At 36.6% G+C, this 21,183-nt stretch overlaps 1 protein-coding gene across 50 annotated transcripts in view; it reads left to right on the forward strand.

Annotated features, from left to right (window-relative positions):
* The window catches only part of GPHN (gephyrin), a 295,661-nt gene that overhangs the window by 184,428 nt on the left and 90,050 nt on the right, over positions 1 to 21,183 (forward strand). For 30 of the 50 annotated variants that reach the window (XM_065064293.1, XM_065064297.1, XM_065064341.1 and 27 more), the window contains 3 exons: positions 1,287 to 1,559; positions 2,806 to 2,913; positions 10,175 to 10,309. In XM_065064293.1, the coding sequence (XP_064920365.1) occupies positions 1,287 to 1,559; positions 2,806 to 2,913; positions 10,175 to 10,309 (516 nt within the window). The remainder of the gene's footprint in view (positions 1 to 1,286; positions 1,560 to 2,805; positions 2,914 to 10,174; positions 10,310 to 21,183) is intronic. The other 20 variants (XM_065064318.1, XM_065064310.1, XM_065064325.1 and 17 more) reach the window with 1 other exon arrangement.

Raw genomic sequence — 21,183 nt, forward strand, 5'->3', positions numbered from 1 at the left:
GTGGGTTCTTGTTCAGAAGCTTTGAGGAAATACAGTGTTTGTGATTCACATTTTTTACTTACAAAGTGGCTTATATAAACTCTAGCAATTTCTGATTAGTGGTTTGCTCTTTGTTTACATAGTAATTTTCAATGTATAAAATGTTTATCGTTATTTATTTTCTAGATACTGTAAAATATTGGATACATTTAAAAACTATTCCTTATGCTTGAAACAAAACCGAAAATTAAGTGCAACAAAAGGAATAATGTCAGATTTCTCTGTCAAGTTGTATGTTCCGTGACTGTAGTGCCATGGCACTTGTGATGCTGCCATCATTTTGCAATAATTCAATGTTTATATGCAGTCTGCTCAAATGACATGAAGAAAACTCTTTACTGAGGTGCCTGGGAGGAGGATGAGAGACAATAATCACAAAGGTAGCTTACAGCTGGATAAAGAGAAAAGGAAAAAAAACCCACTTGGATGGTGATTAGGCATTCGAACAGGCTGTCAAGAAGGGCTGCGGAGTCTCTGTTCTTGTTTTTTTTCAAGACTTTACTGAACAAAGCCCTAAGCAACCTGTCTGCATTTCATATTGACCCTCATCAGAGCAGGAGCCTGCACTGTGTGATGTCCTGAGGCTCCTCTTTGGTTTGATGCAATAATTGCATATTTTAGCAGCAGAGGTAGCTATATATGTGCATGCCCATTATGGAACAAGAACAGTTACATGATGCCTGCGTTTTTGCCTTCTCCAGCCATATACAATATACTTTCTAATTGTTTTTAAGATCATAGAGCAAGGAGAGGTTTGAAAAATAGATTATTTATGAATAAAAAAGGATATACCTCTGTAAAAGTATAAGTTATGGAAACCCTTATGAATTGTTCTCTAATTGTGAAGGAACACAATAAGAACGATTTGAAGCTAATATCTCTGCAGGGACGGAGTTAAGGTTTTTATTCTGCATTTTTGTAGCTTTCTGGCAACTGCTGTGAACTGGTTTCTGTATTACATATTCATAAAAATTTAACTCTTGTTTTCTGAATTTTTAATCCAATGCTAGTCTAACGGCAGTAGCCCTGTTGTACAACTTCCTATATTTGTATGAAAAAGGGCAAAAATATATAGTAGAATCCCCAGTTCTGATTCTGAATTTTGTTTTTTACCCTCTATGAGCACTTGCATAGGCCATTTAAGGTTTTATTTACGATCATGTGAAAAGATGCATCTAAATCTGAAATATCCCTATTTACTTCTGCAGGTAACTTTTCATAGTCATTTCTCTTCTCGTTTTGTATAGGAATGCTTTCAGTTTATACTGCCAGCCCTACCTCATGCCATTGATCTTTTGCGGGATGCCATTGTAAAAGTAAAGGAGGTGCATGATGAACTTGAAGATCTACCTTCACCACCACCTCCTCTTTCTCCTCCTCCAACCACCAGCCCTCACAAGCAGACAGAAGACAAAGGAGTACAGTGTGAGGAAGAGGAGGAAGAGAAGAAGGATAGTGGAGTCGCCTCAACAGAGGACAGTTCTTCTTCACATATAACAGCAGCAGCCATTGCAGCTAAGGTGAGTCTGGCTTGTTTCCCTAAGAGACCTTTAGTTTCTATCTCAGGTACTTTCCACCAATATTCATTTGCATGTTAAGACTATACATGGATGTCTGTGTGGTCAAACAGGTGTATTGTAGGTATGTTTTGTAGAAATATAGATTCATAAAAATATTAATCCTGTTTTAGTAGGTGATCTTAAATTTCAGTGGAAGATATGTTGTTTATTATCTTGATGATAACATGCATTGTTATGATACCATTCTGATGTGACAGACTATTTTTAGTGTGTTGGGTTTTTTTTTTAATTCAAAGTACTCACACACCTGTGCATGCAAAGTCCAGTAGGTGGCAAATTAAGGAATCGCAATAACATTTTCTAAGCCATAGTATCTATTATGAAAATAAAATGTTGGTTTCTAAAAACATTGATAAAAAGTATAGATAGGTAGCAAGTTATGTAATAAGCTATCCAGACTACTGTATTCCAGTGTGCATGTCCGCATAAGAGACATGAAATTCTGCCACAAAACTGAATGTCATCACATTGTATTTATAGCTTTAGCCAGTAATCATAGATCAATATCACTCAAACCAAAATTACAAATTTGAGACAACAAAAGGAAAACATTAGATAAATTTTAAACTTTTTCCAAAGAAATACCATGTTACTTTAAGCAATATATAAATATTTACCTAGTTTTATGTCTTCAGTTTTCAAATGGAAAAACAATGTATTCCTATGTGTTTGGAAATTTTTTTTCCAAAATGCCTGGTTCTATATTTACTCCACAAACTGCGCTTTTAATTCTTATTATGGGAATTGAAAGTCTAAGTAACTCAGAATTGTATTAAACCATTTCTAAATCAAAGCAGCAACATTCTAACTCCAGAAATGTGAATTCAGGTCTGAGACATCTTGACATTTCTAAGACAGCTGCAACTGGAGATCATCTCCTCATGTACAGAAAATCCTGATTACATATATCTTTACAGGGATGAATTAAGGTAATTATCACTTGCAAGTTTCAGTTTTTATTAATGCAAATTTTAAATTGATTAATTTATTTTGATATAGGCGAAGATAAATAATATGTGCAATTCTTGAAGGCAGAAAATACCTGAGGTCTAAACTGACTGTGTTCATATGAGCTTGGCATTCCAGTGTCACATTAGTTTTCACTTCATTCCCTTTCAGTCATTTGCTTGTACAGTTTCATGTTTCCCTGTCACTGTATTCATAGCTGTTATGTGTTGTGCATTAGAAGCATCCATCCTACACCAGTACCGCTGTTATCATGGCAAAAGGTGAACAGCCCATCCCTGGTCTCATCAATTATTGCCATCAGGCAGCAGGCAGTGCAGGAGAACCGGTAAGAGACACTTCCAAGAGGCTTTTTGCACTAACAGTAGCTAAAAATACACTGCCTGCCTCCTAGACTACTGTGTGAACAGAGTGTGTTATTTATTTTCTTCTAACAAAGACACATTGGTGCTATCTTATAGAGAACATGCTACAGAAAATATCTTGCTTAACCTTGTATCTTAAACAGAATGAAGTTCATGTACGTTGTCAGTTTGAATCATTTGGCTGCTGAGCTAATCATTGCTATAAAGCCTGTGTTTCTGATTAGTCACAAACTTCATCATCTAATATACTCAAAAATTGAATATAATTAAAATAACCTCCTAAAATTATTGCTTTAGAGCTATGAAATTTTGGTGACTTTTTCCCCTTCATTTGCCTTGCTTTGCTTTTTTTCTCCCAGTAGTTTGTGGACATAATACAGTGTTTGCATAGCGTATTCATAGTTTGCTTCCATCACTTGCAGTTTCTCTCTTATTTCTGTATTCTGGTTAGAAGCAGATTTTCTCAGAAACAGAAGAAAAGAGTTGAGGAGTCAGGATACAGCGCACTTATTACAAATTACTGGATTTTAGTGACTAGTAGGCAACTATTTCAATGCATGGTAGAAAGGACTTAGTTTATTATAATCCAAAGGTTATAACTTGGGCTCACACAAAATACTGTATTTTCTGTCTCCCAAAGGTTTGGTCTGGGCCTGAATCAAGATAGAATAATGGCTACGGTATCATCAGGAATCAAATGTCATTTACTGTATTCATCCCTCTAGGTTAGGGAAACCTGAGGAGGGCAGTTGGCCCAGAGAGAGTTGAGCTGACTACCCCGTTCGGTCCATGTCAGCCGGCAAACGGGCTCTAAGTTCTTGGGAAAATATGTCACTATATTTGATGACCAGAGGCTGCACTTTCTTGTTCCCGTAGGCAAATAATAATTTAAACCATCAATCGGATAGCATGACGTCTTTGTATTTAAAACATGATGACAATGTCTCTTGAAAAGTCACTTCAGGAAGTGTGAAGGCTTTGAAGTTCATACACCTGATGATAAAGCTGTATATGTGCTATATACATACATACACACACGCATTTATTCCAATAGTTTCAACTTTTTTGAGTTGAGTTTACTAAACTGGAATTGGCACCATATTCTCCGGTGTCAGTAGACCAGTGAATTCAGGCTCTCCGAAGCACGCTGTTCAGCTGTCAGCCCTTTTGCAAATTACTCTTGAGCTGTTTTTTTATGCATCCTATAATCCAAATCAGACCTTCAGACTCAGAGAGGAAGTGGCTAGTTTTTCAGAAGGTGGGTGGGGTTTTTTTAGCTCTCCTTTCTCTATGTTCTTAACATATTTCTACTTTTGCCTGACAATGACAATAATTACCATCTACAGCTTGTTTTCTTAGTACCTCACCAGCACTGTCCATCTTTGTTCCAGTCCTAGGCAAAAGAGAATAAAGAGCTCATATCTTTTTCTTTTTCTCCTTCTTGTCAACACTCAGTTCTCTCATCTAAAAACACAAATATTTAAACCAATATAAAAGTACTTCTGGGAAAGCTCATATAGAATAAAAAATGTAGAAGCAATGACTGATGGGTGTGGTGGATACCTTTCTGTGTCGCTTAATTCATTCCTCAGTCGTTTCTTTCTCTGTCAGTATGTTACAACGGGTTTTCCACTCCAGCTACTGCAAACAGAAATTACCTTCACTGAAGTCAGAGTTTTATTTTACCCCATTTAGAGTTCTGAGACCTTTACCCTCTATTCAATGTGTTTGAGACTGGCAAATGAGTTGAGGAGGGAGACATCATAAATACCCAGAGTGTGACTTTGTGAAAGTCTGAAAAAACTAAAGTCTGTCAAAAGCACAATAATATTTCTGTCCTTCCTTATCGTGGATTTCCAGGCTTCAGGAAACACAGAAACTTTTTGTGGGTTTATCAGTCTCTTTAGCAGGTTTCACAAGAAATTGGCGTGAATACAGACTTAGATTGCCTAAGTTTAATTTTTAAAGGAAAAAACTCATTAAATGTAAGTAAGAAAAATTAGTCATTCTCCATATCATATAACATATATGCATAGAAATACCAATCACATTCTGTTGTCACTTCCACGTTAATGAGCAGTATATGTCCATTATATATTTCATATTCATATGTTTATGCAGTGTACATATTAGTACCTTCTCTGAAATCAATAGGTTTTAGTGGTTTGAAGAGCATATTAATGCTGTTTTTAGCAATACAAAACGTGCTGCTGTCGTATTGGGAAGTAAACCTCTTGAGAGCAAAATTTGTAACTGTGAACTAACTTAATTCACTCAGAGTTTGTGGGTACAAAAGCTAGCAAGCTGAAACTTTAAGTTCTAAGTAGGTTTATATTGTTTTATAGCAGTTGTATTTTCTGTAAAGGTAGTGATGAGGGAATAATTCGCATTGAAATAAAATACCTGTAATTGTCTTCTCCCTGTATCTTCAGTTCCTTTTCTGATTAATGCCCCAGCTGAAGTTTTACTTAACTTTTAATTTTCTCACAGGAAAAGAAATAGTATTTCACATGCGGTTCCCTGGAGATTGGAATTGTCTCAGTCACTTTTTTGCAGAGAGCATTTTTTGTTCTCAAAAGGGTGATAAAATCTGAGCAGCAATGAGAGATGGATATGGTGGCTAGGAAAAAAAAAAGCTTACTTGCCTGAAAGGGGTGAGACAGTGTGTAATATCTGCTTACTGGAGAGGAACTAGAGTAAACCCAGGGAGAACTGGATCATGGTGTCATTTGCAAAAGCAATATTATATTTGTACTGTGGGATCTTGGAGTATGTAGAAGGGGTAATGGACCCATACACTATCATTTCACTATGTGCGCAGCTTTTTGTCGGAGGAGGGTAAAGAAAAGGTATCTTATTTGAAGACTTAAACTTATTATTTATTTCATTGTGTCTTTTTTATTTTATGCCTTTATCAAAATGTAAGTTTTTGCTTTATTATCCTTATTCGTGGAGATTAAAAGGAAGCATTAAAAGTTGTAGGTAGTACTGGAGCTATGCCAATATAAAACTTTGGGATGTCAGCCTTTTTTGTGTGTTTAACATATGAGGAGATTTCAGGAGAAAAAGAGAACAGAATGGAAATCATACTTCTGACTACAAACTGTTTGCATCATCAGAATATTGTTGTCCCTGTTTCGCATGATCAGGATATCATTGTCCCTGTTTACCTCTATTTATAGTGCAACTCTAAGATGCCATTTGCAAATCAGAATACTCCAAGTAGAGGCCAGTTAGGCACTGTTTCTGGAGAGGAAGATACTGCCAGCATAATCATTCATAGTGAAGAGAAACTCTGCTGGCTTGATAATTTATAGTGGAAATTGCAGCACAAGTTACTGAGCCTTGAGAGATCCTCTAAGCAAAGGCTTGGGGTTTTTTTTTGAATGCTGACAGAAATTGACTGGCAAAAAATACTGTCAGTCTAGAAATACAGCAGTAGAGCAGAAAGCAGGCAGCTGGTGGCACACTGAGAACAAGATCTGTTTCCACACAACTTATGAACAGGTTATAAACATGAGAAACTCTAATGTGTGGAGAAGGGTTTATGGGGAAGTAAGATACCCTGCGTGTAACCCAGTATCTCTAAGTCAAGGTTGCAAAGTGAGGCATAGTCATTACTTATAGATAGGAAACAAGGAGGTTGAGCGGGAAAAAATGACATAAAAAAGCAGTATTTAATGACTTCAGTCTTAAGGTTGGTCACTTTAACTGCACAGAGACAAGGAACAATGCTGTCTTAATATCCTGGCATTGGTCCTAAAGATGCGACAGATTTTAAAAGCTAGGATTCAAGCTTGATCCTGGAAGGAGGTGCTTTCCAGTGGCTGCTGTTTGCCCTAAGGCCTTACTAGGCAAGAATGCTCAAAATGCCTAAATGCAAACTGGATGTAGCAACTCCATTTTAAAAAAATCCTAGCTGGAAATGCCCAGCATTAGTGATTTGGATTGTCACTGGATCTTAATTTATTTCTTCCTTTTGTTGTCTGCTATTGCCGTTTCCCCAAAACATGGGGTTTCTTTTGCTGGTTTTCTTAGACCTTGAACATCAGGCTGAGCTGAGAAATTCTGAATGAGGAGTCAGATCTTAAAATATGTCTGTATATATATATATATATATATATATATGTAAATATACCTTTAGAGATCCAAAATACTGTATTTCTTGACTGTTGTGATAAGAAGGTGATCTGCAGGCAATAAGAACAATGTGGTCTGGTAGAACTGCTGCCTCTGGAAAAACAAAGAGGTTAAAATAATGAAAATAAAATCAGAATAAGCCTTTGTAGAGAGTGTGGTGTAGTGGAGTATCTGCTGCCTTTTTTGTAGAAGTAATGTTAGAGATCAGTTCTCCTATTAAAGGTTATATATCATTTGTATGTATTACCATTTAATGCAAAAAAATTTAATCATTATGTTAAACTAGCAATCTAGTCAATTATAAAGCCGGTGTGATATCTGCATGACTGGGCTCACATACTGCAGTAATAAGAAAGAGCAGACTTAGTAGGACTTGGTATATTAAAGCTAAGAAAACCTTTATTCTTAAATGCATTCTTCTACCTCTTTTCTTTGAAACTGGTAATAAAACTGAACAGAAGAGACAGATGCTAAAAAATCATGATAGATTCACTTTTATAACTGAAAATAAGACCACTTTCTGTTTTAAGTTGGTGTAATTCCATTTATTTAAGTGGCTTAATAATGCCATCTAAAGAGTCTGTCCCTGTAATTCCAATTTAGAAATAGAATCGTAGAATTATAGAATACTTTGGGTTGAAATGGACCTTTAAAGGTTATCTAGTCCAACCCCCTGTAATGAGCAGGGACATCTTCAACTGGGTCAGGTTGCTCAGAGCCCCGTCCAGCCTGGCCTTGAATGTCTTCAGGGATGGGGCATCTACCACCTCTCTGGGCAACCAGTGCCAGTGTTTCACCACGCTCATTGTAAGAAAATTCTTCCTTATATCTAGCCTGAATCTCCCCTCTTTGCGTTTAAAACCATTACCCCTTGTCCTATCACAACAGGCCCTACTAAGAAGTTTGTCTCCATCTTTCTTATAAGCCCCCTTTAAGTACTGAAAGGCTGCAATAAGATCTCTCCCCTTCACCTCTCTCCTCTTCTGTTCCTCTTCCTCTTCACTTTGCCTCTTTCCTCTCTCCTCTCTCTTCTCTGAATAACTCCAACTCGCTCAGCCTGTCCCCATAGGAAAGGTGTTCCATCCCTGTGATCACTTTGGTGGCCTCTTCTGGCCCCTCTCCAACAGATCCGTGTCTTTACTGAAGGCTCCAGAGGTGGACACAGGAGTCCAGGTGGGACCTCACCAAAGGGAAGCAGAGGAGGAGAATCACCTCTCTTGACCTGTTGGCCACACTTCTTTTGATGCAGCCCAAGATATGATTTGCCTTCTGGGCTGCAAGCGCACATTGCTGTCATTTCATCTAGCAGTACCTGCAAGTCCTTCTCCTCATGGCTGCTCTCAACCCCTTCAGCCGCAGCCCATATTGGTACTGGGGGTTGCCCTGACCCAGGTGCAGGACCTTGTGCTTGGCCTTGTTGAACCTCATGAGGTTCACATGGGCCCACTTCTTGAGCTTGTCCAGGTCCATCTAGATGACATCCTGTCCCTCATGCGTGTCAACCACACCACTCAGCTTGGTGTCATCTGCAAACTTGCTGAGGGTGCACTAGATCCCAGTGTCTATGTCATTGATTAATGTATTAAATACTACTGGTCCCAGTACGGACCCTTGAGGGGCGCTATTCATCACGGATCTCCATCTAGACACTTTGGACTGTTGACCACTACTCTCCGTATGTGACCATCCAACCAATTCCTTATCCACCAAACAGTCCACCCATCAAATCCATATCTCTTCAATTTAGAGAGAAGGGTGTTGTGGGAGACCGTGTCAAAGGCTTTACAGAAGTCCAGGTAGATGACATCCGTAGCCCTTCCCATGTCCACTGTTGTAGTCACTCCATCATAGAAGGCCACTAAGTTAGTCTAGCAAGACTTGCCCTTGCTGAAGCCATGCTGTCCATCTCAAATCATCTTCCTGTCCTCCATATGCCTTAGCGTAGCTTCTAGGAGGATCTATTCCATGATCTTCCTAGGCACAGAGGTGAGGCTGATAGGTTGGTGGTTCCAAGGGTCCTCCATTATACCCTTTTTAAAAATGGGTGCAATATTTCCCTTTTTCCAGTCACCAGGTACTTCACCTGACTGCTGTGACTTTTCAAATATCATGTAGAGTGGCTTGGCAACTACATCAGCCAGTTCCCTCGGGACTGTGGGATGCATCTCTTCAGGCCCATTAGACTTACTTATGTTCAGGTTCCTCAGGTGGTCATAAACCTGATCTTCTCTTACAGTGGGAGGGACTTTGCATGCCCAGTCTTGCTTTTGCAGTCCATCCGCTTGGAAGGTGTGAAGAGAGGTTGCCAGTGAAGAGTGAGGCAAAAATGTTGTTGAGTACCTCAGCCTTCTTGTCCATTGTTACCAGTTTGCCAGTCTTGTTCATTGGAGGGGGTGCACTTTCCTATGTGGCCTTCTAGCACGTTATATGGAAAAAAAAATCAAATTTTAATTTTTCCATTCAGAATGGATTTTAAACTAAATGTTGACTTCACATGATAGTTTCTAGTGCTTTTGCCTGTATTCTGTCTAGTTGTGCCTATAGCTTTTGCAACACAAACCTTACATCAATAATTTTTGTAGCTGAAATAAAGTCTTCGGTACATGGAATGAAGTGTATTTACTGCATGACGTTTCTTATGAGAAATTTTCTGACTGCATGACATTTCTTCAGAGGGGTTCAGTCATTGCTAATTAATGGTTTTCTGTTCAAATATTGTCCCCTAGTTAGAGAATGGGAAGTCTGTCTCCATGCCACAGTAGAAGTCACTTTTGGTCATAATTTGGTTTGAAACGGAGGCTTTCTTATTATTTCCTGTTGGAGTATGTTCGATTCATAGGTTTTTCAAGACAAATACTATATCCTGTACTACTTCAGTTAGAATACAATCTTACATATTTCCTAGCTATTTGTTACTGAAATTATGAGAACATGCCATTAACTGCTGCCAGTGCTGTGTATGAGGAGGTATGCAAACTGAGCAGTAGGGTGTTCCTACATTTTTGATGCAAGGTTTTGAGTAAGTTGTAAATACAGTATATTTTTTACTATTAATTCCATCTTTCTTCCTCTCTTCTTTTTAAGATTCCAGATTCCATCATCTCTCGTGGTGTTCAGGTGCTCCCACGCGACACAGCCTCCCTCAGTACTACTCCTTCAGAATCTCCTCGTGCCCAGGCCACCTCTCGTCTCTCCACTGCATCCTGCCCAACACCAAAAGTAAGTACATTTGTGCCTTGCAAGCTCCATGCTCGGATATGTAATCTATCAGATTAATGTATTGCATCTGCTGAACAAGTTTGGTTCGCATGCAAGGGTTATATCATTCTAGGTAATAGAAAAATGCAAGACAGTGTAGTTCATTCTGTGTATACTGTTGCACAATTTAGTATGTGAGTCCACCAACACGTTATGTTACTGAAGTTTCATTATATCTCTTACAATATCAATCATGAATATGAAACTTTTAACACCTTGAATGTTTTAATATCCCCAGGAACATAGATAATCCTGCCACTGAGTAACAACATTAAGCAAGTAGTATTTTGTAAACAAAATATATGTGCAAATTTCTAACCTGGGCTGGGGCAGTTCTGTGCCTCATTTTATTGTTGTTTGGTTTAAGACACTTTCAAACCAACTGGTTTTGCTCAAACTTAGATATTTGCTGCCTGACATTCGGAAACAAAAACCAGCCTAAACTGAATAGAAAGAAAGTTTTAATGCCAACCTTACAGGATTATTATTCAGTTCTTACTGATTATACTATACTATTTAGTCATTGAGGTGAACTCTATTACGGGTTTTTTTTAATCAAACTTTAAATAGCATACATCAAAAACTAAGTGAATTGACCAGTGGCAAGGCCGGTAATGTTTGCCTTCAGCAGATTTCCTTTCAGCAGAAGAAAACTCTGAATTCGCTTGGTGCATGCACATCACAAAGATCTTTCTGTGGCACCAGATGCTGACGTAATAATAGACCCATAGCAGATGGCAAACAATAACATTCTTCCTCATCTAATTCATGATCCTTGAAGATTATTCTGCTTGCTAAAGTGATTGCCAGCATCTGCTAGTTCTTCTTTCCTGCTGTCTCATTCTTTTCTGTCAGCAAACAAGATTTATTTGCAATCACCCATAGAAATGTTTTGGTTTAGCCTATGGGATTGTTTTATGCAGTATTCACCTTCACTGTAATAGAATCAAAATTATTCTGATGGACAGCATACTTAAGTATACAGTCTACTTTTCTTAAGAAGATGTTCAGTGAATTCTATCTGCAAGTGGCTCCTTCATTTTTTTGCTAAAAAATTGACACTTGTCTGATGGCTTTAAAATAAAAGCTCAGAGATTATTACCTTGGAACACTCAGAGCAGAAAAGTAATGTGAAAAAGAGAAACTGCACTGAGTTTTATGCCTATTGACAATACAAAAATGTCCAAAGAAAACCAAAGGAGATCAGGTGTAAAAGCAGAGACAGCACTGCCAAAAAATAGCTGTAGATGAAGCCTGTGTATTTTCAGGAACGTTATCACAATGGGAAGGAGGAAAGCTTATCTGCTGCGAAGCAGAATGCACTCCTCTAGACTATCTTCAAAGATTCAAAGATTACAGAAGAAAACTACAAGAACTTTGAAACAGATTAAAAATCCAAAACTCTTCTTTGGGAAATCAGTTGAGATGAGCTCTTATCATAATTGGATCACGCTTTGGTGTTCCATATTAAGCTCTGGTTTTCATGTATTACTGCAAAATCAGATTTTGCTCAAAATTTGTGAGACCACACCCCTTTTAGAATAGGAATTGCCATGCAACATCTACCTAGACTTGCTTTTCTGTGATGTCTTTCAAGAGTGGGTGGTACAAGCTGATATAGGGAAAGATCTAGGAAAGCCCAACTTGAAGAGTGACCTCATCTGTTCCTATAACCTAGAGGTTGGATTTTGCACTAAAGTATAAGCTTCTTTGCCACTTAGAGAGCTCTTGGTTCATTTTACTTATTGCTTTAAAAAACCCACAAAGTACTCATCTTTTTGTTCAGTCCTTTTCAGTACCCTCAAGTTCTCAAACATCATCTGAATTTGTCAAGAAATATGGTTCATTCATATTCTTTGAGATTGTCAATATGTCTGACTGTCTTCACTTTCTATGTTTTTCCTTCTGGATCCTGGCTTTCTAATAACGCAATATGAATTAAATTTGCACTGGACCTCTTGATCCACACAGTAGTAAGAATAAAGATAAATTGTACTTCAGCATCCAGTTGACATTCCAGGGTGCTCTTTTTACTTCTTTAATCTGCAAGAGTGTATCTTTTCAATGTTCTCATTTGCTGGTTTAGGCACTCATTTTAAGGCTCCAAAAGGTGTATGTGTGAAATGAAACAAAACAGAGGAAATTTCAGAAAAAAAAAATATTTTTTTCTTTGTTTATATATATTTGGACTAGTGGTCTAGATGTAGAGCTAGTGGCACTATATTCCTTTGTCAACTACATATACCAGTTTATTTTTTATACCATTTTCTTGTTGTATTATTTTTTGTCCTAAATGTACATAAACCCTTACATCTCTCTTACTGAATTTGCTGAATAGCAGAAAGTTGTGTGTGTCTCTCAGAAAAAAAAAAATATCAAGCTTCTGCAATGATGGGAGCGACTCTGTTGAATGAATGTAAGTAGCAGGTTACTAATGCATGGGGGTATTGGAGAGGAGGTATGGGAGATTGCATTGCTAATACTCCTGGTTGATCTGTCAGGATAAGTCTTTAGCTTATCACAATTGTATTTTGGAGAGTGTGATGTTGTTTATATATATCTAGATCATGTTGATTTAATTTGAAATTCACTGTTCACACTTTATCTTACCCATGTTCTCTGAAAAATCTCTGTTTCTAACAAAGTAGTAAATGACAAATATTGAGTTTGAGCCTGTATATTTCAATCAGTCCTCAAAAGTTTAATTTCCTGATAAAAGAAATAGTTATATTTTTCACTGTAGCCTCTTGGGAGGTCAGACAAATTTCCACTGGGACTACTCTGTCTGTGATTAGGTACATCCCCAAAACTAGAGCAAACTTGATTTTGTTTGCTTTTAATAAATCTCTGTAGAACACCTTCCTTGTTCTCTAAACTGCACTTGAGTTTCAAGCAAAATCCACTGCATCTCAAAGAGCATTTAAACCCTATTTGTAGTAGATGGATTCAGATATAGAGGCAATCTAAGTTTTACTCAGAGGAAAACTGCACTAACAGTCCTCCCTTTTTCAGTCATTCAACCATGAAGCTGATAGTGTTTGTGACAGATATTTTCATCTGCTACAGCATAGTTTTGGTCTTTTAAATATTTTACTGCTTTCTCAACAAGGGTAGATTAAATTTGCTGAATACCCACATGACAAAAGTTCAGGATGACACAGTGTGGCTTGCAAGTTTTTCTTGTTGTTTCCAGTAGCTGCTCAGATTCTAAGATCTTTGTATATCTTTATGTTTGTTTCCAGTTGTCATATTCATGAAGTTAAATGCAATATTATTTTCAGATACAAAAGCAAAACACTACCTAGTTTAAAATATTAATACTTTTTTACAAATATGGAGAATTTTGTTTACATTTGCATTGATGTTGAGTCTTACAGTATAAAATTTTAGATCTATTACTTCAGATAACTTAAAATAATATATCCAGGGCAAATGACTGAGTCATTCCTTCAAACTTCTAATTCTGTTCTACTCTTAGGGAGATGATGTTAGTATAAAAGAAAATTACAGCTTTCAAGCTGAAGTCTTCACTTCTCCTATACATGAATGACGTAACCAATATTTAATTTTTGGCAATGTTGTGTGTCAAAGTCAAATGAAGCAGATATGGAAGACCAAGGACAGGTTTTATATTATCACCAAGAATATTTTTCAGTGACAAGAGGTGTTCAAAGTATTTCACTTTGCAAGATCATCAGTCTCACTGATGTTCAGTTCTTCCACTTCAATGTGCAAAGTTTCTTTCAGTTTTATCTTTAATCATGAAAGATCCTAAGGAATTTGTTGTAGTACTTTTAAGATGAGAGGAGCTTTTTTTTTTCTTTTTTCCATCTTGCTATTCATTCCTGACACTCCTTATATTCTGCTTAAGAAAAAGTCTCACTCCACTTGCTGGTTATCCGTCCCATCACTATCCGTTTTTTTGTTACACTGAATCACACAAAACCCTTGCTGGTGGCAAGTTACATCCTTACATATTTGTAGTTGTGATAGATGAAAGATAGGTTTTATTTCCTACGTACGGAAAGTATATAGGCTCAATCTTACTGCTGAAAAGAGCAAGCAAGGCTACTTTTCAGAATTTTTTTAGATTCTAGCAAAACTGTCACCTATCCACCACTACATCCACACCTTTCTTTGCAGCACGGTGCATGTAGTTCTACCAGTTGATCACTTTGTGTAACTTTCTACAGCTGTCTCCTGTTAAGAACTGTTGGTCATTCGTAGGTCGATGTTCATGTAAAGACCTAATATTCCTAAAGTTAAAAGTATGACACTCATAATTTAGGTAAATGTTTCACTTGCAGAGAATTTCTGAAATGAAAAAGCCTAGAAAAATCCATTAAACTTTAAAAAAAAAGATTAAAGCATGATGAGAATCATTTTTGTGGCAGAAAATATTTTATTATCTCAATCATCTCTCATGCTTGCTACCAATGAAAAACGATGCTTTGAACACCTTCTGTCATGAACCATGCCTTTAATGTTGAATGTGCACATTGGTCTAAGTTTTCCACACAGTCAAATGAGTTGCAAATTAATTAATTTTCAGTCTAGTGTTGTGACTTTTAATATACAACTACTATGTGAAGTAATTACATTAGCACCTGGGGGCAGGTAGAGTTAGCAAGATGCTTTTGTATCCATTATTGTTACGGATTTTTCAGTAGAAATATTTATTATTTTTCAGTAGAAGAAAGATCAGGTTGCTTACCAGAAATTCTTAGTTAATAAGATGTTGTTCAGGACATGATTTGGCAAGCTCTAGTTTTATCCATAGAGTAGATATTTTGTGTTCATTGAGTGCATTAAATTTTGTTTGTTAACTTCATTCCTACTGTTCATTCTTAAGGTGGTCATCGAGGTGAAAGCAATATGGCAAGTATATGAATATATTTTAAAGTTCATATGCATACGCTAAATTCCCAAGTAAAGGGTTTTTTTCTTTTTTGCTTAATAAATTTGCATACACTGTAGCTTTTTCTACCTTGGAACATCCTTGAGGAAGTAACGAGTGCTTTGGCACAGTTGCTTAGCTGTGATATGGTTGGGAAAGCGGAAAGAATGTTTTAAATTGTTAGGATGATCTAGGTAGGTAGAATCACACTGCAGCTTTGCAAGGGTTTCTTGGTGCTTTTTTTGTAAAACAGGTAGCGTTTATAGGCACATGGGCATAGTTAGATATTTGATCCTGCTAAAAATGCCAATGAGTTCTAGATTATTTGTGGGTTTTATTTCCTCTTATTTTTTTTCAGTGCATATTCCAGGATTACAAAAAATTACATTTAGTGAAAAGAGATGCTGATAGAATGTATATTGGAGTAGAAAGTAGACAGGGTTGCCTCTAAGATGAGGAATCCTGCTTACTAGGGCACATCAATCTACTGCGTCCTCCCAGGTTTTCCTAAATATAGCACAGCAGTGGTTTTCAAATCAATTACTAATTAAAATACTAGAGTATTTTCCATATAATCATTACCTTTTTTCTTTATTGTTTAAAGGGTATCTTCCTGGCAAAACATGTGGATGATTGAGTCCTAACAAGTCTTATTTTTAGTTTACATTTTGGTTAAAAACACTGATGGTTGTTGGTTAAAAACATTGATGGTTGTTAGTTAAAAACACTAAATGCCACAGCTTTACAAGTGAGACGTAAATAAGAAAGAAGCAGCCAAAAAAAAAAAAATCATAAAAAAAGCAAACTCTACTAAAATCCTTTCTAAAATGGAAGATTCACTTTGTAGGAAGGTTGAAAAATATGGGGGTATGGTTTAGAGGTGTTTTGTTAGTACAAAAATAGACCCATCAACAAGTCTCTGGAGAGGCAGAATTAAGGCTTGTGTCATTAAGTTTAAGCTGAACATTGAACTTCAATAAAGGTATTTATTTTACTTAGTTTTATTTAATAAAGGTCTGTTTTTCAAGTGGTATCATATTCATTGGTAACTGGAGTCTATATTAAATATTACAGCAGTGCCAAAATCCAGTTCCCTTCCGTGTCTCATGCCCAAGAACAGTTTATAGCCAGGCTAAAGAAGGATGTTGGAGTAGGAACTGGCCACCTATACCGATCTGGAGCATCCAGGACAACTCTTGAATTCATAGAATCAGCTACTTTTCAGATGTTACATACTGGATCATATGAAGAAGGTCTCATGTGCAAAATTTTGCTACGTTTCTCTTTCTAAGTAATCAGCTGGTATTTTACTAGGCTATGGAATTGCATTCTTTTCCTAAGTCAGTGTTGGATGTGCTTTTTATACTATTTAGGAGCTGACAGTTAAGGGGATATTTGTCTCTCTGTCTGGTTCCACCTCTTGAATATGTAAGATTTGCTTGCTGTCCTGTGTTCTCCTTATCTGAACCTGCCTTTTATCATTCCAACATCATCTCTCAGTGGCTCGACTCTTTAATTTGGTCTGTAAATCATTTTAAGTTGTCTTGTTTTACTGATTGAGTATCCCCAGGAGCTTCATGAAGTGCTGTGAACTAAATGAACTACTAATCTGTATGCCATCAGAACATTTTTCTTACATCTCTTCTGCTGTGCTTTCTGGTCCTTCCACATCCATACATTTCCATTTTTTATCTGCCACTATAAATATATCTGTTGGTTATTCAAGGAGTATTCTTACACAGAAGGCTGTATTATCTTACTATTGAAGCAGGCTACTTCCATGTCACATCCTGATACGTATCATGCTTCTACAGGTTTGCACTATAATAATAATATATAATAATAATACTATTCCATTTCATGTGCACATGCAACCCAGAGTGCTGTAAAAAGTGGTGGCACTTCAGCAGCAGCAAGCAATTATGTGTTTGCAGGAGCCAAAACTGAAATTTAGACCGGGAAAGTTCTTCCAAGGTGTACATGTTCCTGTGGTTGATGTGTCATCTGCAGTAAAAGTTTGCAGGTTCCATCGCAGCAGTAAACAGCATTTACCTGCTATAAGATGTGAGAGAAGTTAGAATCTAAAGCACAGATATTGCTCTGCTCATGGATGATGCAAATATGGAATTGCTTTCAAGTTGTACATTCTTTAATGAGTGTACCAGCAAGTTTCCCTCAAGTCCAGTTTTACCTTTGAAAAGGTTTTTAGGAATATAAGGTAGTTAAAAGTAAATGGCACTTCCTGTTTCTTTGAATCCTATCCTATTTTGGCCAATATCCAATACTATTTACTGTTGTAATATGTAATACCAACTATGACTGGCAAAGTAAAAATAGTTTCCTCCTCTGCACAGCTGTCTCCAGCCTTGTTTTAGAACCTCACCATCTATCTTATTGTTCAGTCTGCACTAACTTGCCGTTGTGACACTTTTGGCCTTTTAACTTAAATAGGACAATCTTTTCTTGATCATATATTCATTCCTCAGATATACTTATAAAGGGGATGCATAGAAGCTTTCAGATTTCATTTTTCTAAATTATCTAAGTCAAACTACTTCACTTTCATTCTTTTTTGAAATAAACTTTCAAAAGTCTTTTCCTGCATTTGTTGTAGATTTCTCTTTCCTTGGAGTGATCAAAACTGTATATCTGTTTATATGAGATTTTACTGGCGTTTTGTGCAATGGATTTATAATGTCTGTCATTTTTCCAACTGTTAAGTCCCTGCTCATGTGGCAAAGATCCTTGTTAATTCAGAACTTTGTGTTAAATTTCACTCAATTTCTTTTACAGCAATCTTCAATGTCATCATATACCCACTGATGAGATTACTTCAATATTCTGTAATGATGGTGCCTCCCATATTTAGCTGAGAGCATTCCTAAATTTTGTCAAAATCATTATTGAAAATGCTAGATAAGGTCAGTTCCTACATCAGTCATTTGCAAACCACATTCATAACTTCTCTTCAGCTTGTTCCTCTTTCAGAAAAATATATTGTTACCTTACAACTAGCAATTCCCTTGTCCTCCCAACAATCCTGTTTTTACTTCTATATGTTCCTGTCCTACATTTCATCTGTTTGTAAGAACAGCTACCTCATCAAAAGTTAATACTAATACACATCTTAATACTAATTCTCATTGATTACTATGACTTTGTTCCTATGTCATGTATTGTCATCCTTTATCAACATTCAGGCAAGGTATTTTTCATTACCTAGTTTACCATTGACATCTTCCGAACCTCAAATGATAGCATTTCTACTTTGTCTTTTTCTGTTTATATGTTTAAGGAATCTTTTACTCCTTGTTTTAAATCCCTTTAACTCTGTTTTGTTTTAACATTTTCTAGCTTAGGCAAAACAGTATATTGTGCTTTCATGTCTGCCAGTCTTGCTTTCTGGACCTAGTAGCCTTCTTGGCACATTTTTCTTTTTATCCTTTTCCAATGAAGAAAACTGAGTCAAAATGTTTCAATAATTTAATTTGGCTGTCTATCGAAGTATCTTCAGTTAGAGTGGTACTTTTGCAAAAGGCTGATGAAAGGTGGTCATTTGTCTCTCAAGGTAAATAAAACTGTTGTCTGTTGATAAAGAGAAGTATATTTTTCAAGATTGGTCTTATTTGAATTGAGTTCTTGTTCACTTCAGATTTATTGCAGCCATATTGGAAATACTTCTCATTCAAGAGCAAATCTATCTTCATTTAGTCAAGCAGTTAGGCAATTTCATTATAGTATAAAACCGTGAAGTCATTCTAGGTCTGATGTTATAATAAAAACAACTATCCAAGAAGTTATTTGTTTACCTAAAAACCAGATTGAGCCTGAATACAAGGCTCATACAGACCATTTACTCTAAAATGTGTCTGTGTCATCTCCTGGTTTTACATGGAGCTTACAACCTACCTTCTACAAGACATAGGAGATGTAGACCTTACCTCAAATTTGATAATTGTTTAATGCCTATCAAGGTCTTGTTTCTAGTATCTTTTTTTTTTTTTTTTTTTTTTTGCCACAGCAGATAGGCTTCCTCTTTTATAAAAAGCTAATTCTCTGAATCATGTTAGCCTTGCATTTATAGGTCAGCACAGCAATATGTCAAACGTGAATATAGTCATTCATCTGTTTGTCTTTCCAAGACAGAAAAGACAAGACGTTATCTTTTAGGCCTTAGCCTGAGCAATTGCTGTCAGAATTTGAGAGTGCCCTAGGTCAAAGCTGCTTGACAGGCTTTTGGTGTGGTTCCACTCCATCCATTCTAAGTGCCATGAATCACACTTTAGAGTATCTCAAATGAACAGCAGTCATTACGCAATGTGATAGGGTAAGCCCTATAGCAAATTTATCCAGAAAGGTTGAAAAACATTTTCATCCTTAACATACCACATCAGTTCCATTAAATAGTCCTGTTAATTTGTAACAATCACTAAGCACCAACAAACAGTACTAAGAAATAAGAAGACAAAGGAGGTGGAGAAGGTGATGGTTTTTAGAATCAAAAGAACAGTTGTCACAATCTTTTGTCCAGCCATTCTAAATTTGTTAATACAGTTCATCCTGTTAAATTCAACTTCTTTGTCTGCTTCCCCCTCTAATTACCTCCTTTCTCACAAGGTATGTTAGAAGCCCTTTGCTTTGTAATTCATGTAAGACTTGTGTCAATGCTTATCAACTCTCTATTCTGTATCTGCAAGGAGAATTTAGTATGTGCCAAGTGCATGGCCTGTGTTTGAGAAAATTCCTCTTTAGCTGTGCCACTTTTTGTTTAGTAAAATATTGATCATAGGTTGTTCTCCCCGTTTTAATTTTCTACATGCAACAGGAAAAGGGAGAAGGCACTGTAGTGCTCCAGGGAATTGTCCCATTTTGAACATCAGTAATCAGTTTTAGCTAGTTTTGTTTCTTCCGTGAAGAGATTGTGTAAGAAGATAGTACTTATTTTTTCCACATTTCTGCCTTTGTAAAAGCAATTAAGTGTGGCAGCAGAAATCATGACAAAATTCTGATTATGTTAAAATGTGAGTTCAGAATTGTGCAACCATGAAGATGTCATGCCATTCACAGATGCATCAAGATTAGGTGTTAGAATATGGTCAGATGATTAATAGTAATAACAATGATTCAAATTAATCCCCATATTTATTACATTCAAAATTTGTCATCAATATCTGAAACTAATTTCCTCTATTTTGCTCACCAATTACTTTCATTTTAAAAGGCAAAATACACATTATCTCTTTTAAAGGGGCATCTATGAATAAGGTAGAATTTGATTTCTTCAGTTAGGCTTCAACAGTATATTTGCTTGTTTGAAAGGAAGGGAAGTTCTTATTTATGTATTTCTGGTCACTTTTACAGTAGCATTACATATTCTCAGACAAGTATTTTTCTAGGCATTTATTGGTATTTACATTTACCGAAACCCGCATATATTTAATAAAGAGCTTTGTATTTAAGCCAGCAATAGTGGTGACTTTAGGAATGTATTTACAGGAAAAGTCTAAGACAAATTAGGGATGCTTAAGGTGAGAAACTCAAGGCACTTCATTTGGAGCATATTTCTCTCCAATGACTGTGTTGGAAACTGGGCCTCCCACTTGAATGCACTACAATAGATTTATGGAAATCACCCCGTAAGAAATAGTAACAAGTTTGGCAAGACCTCAGACCAGCTGTTAACAACATCTCTTTTTCAAATTTGCCTCATTCGTTACAATTTATTGATTAAGACTTTTTTTTTTTTTTTACTTTAAAAATAGTTTTTCAAAATGTGAGGAAGGCCTTTGAGCAAGGAGTTCTATATGTCAGTGTGGCTATTCTTTGCAACACTTTGTTTGCTTTGTGCGGTTCCTTGGACAATAGTTTCATTCAAAAGCACCGTCTGTGGGGTTGAAGATTGACCTTGGTCACTTCCCAGGTTATTGGTAGTATCCAG

Source organism: Columba livia, chromosome 5 (assembly GCF_036013475.1).
Source record: "Columba livia isolate bColLiv1 breed racing homer chromosome 5, bColLiv1.pat.W.v2, whole genome shotgun sequence".
In the NCBI taxonomy this organism is placed as follows: Eukaryota; Metazoa; Chordata; class Aves; order Columbiformes; family Columbidae; genus Columba; species Columba livia.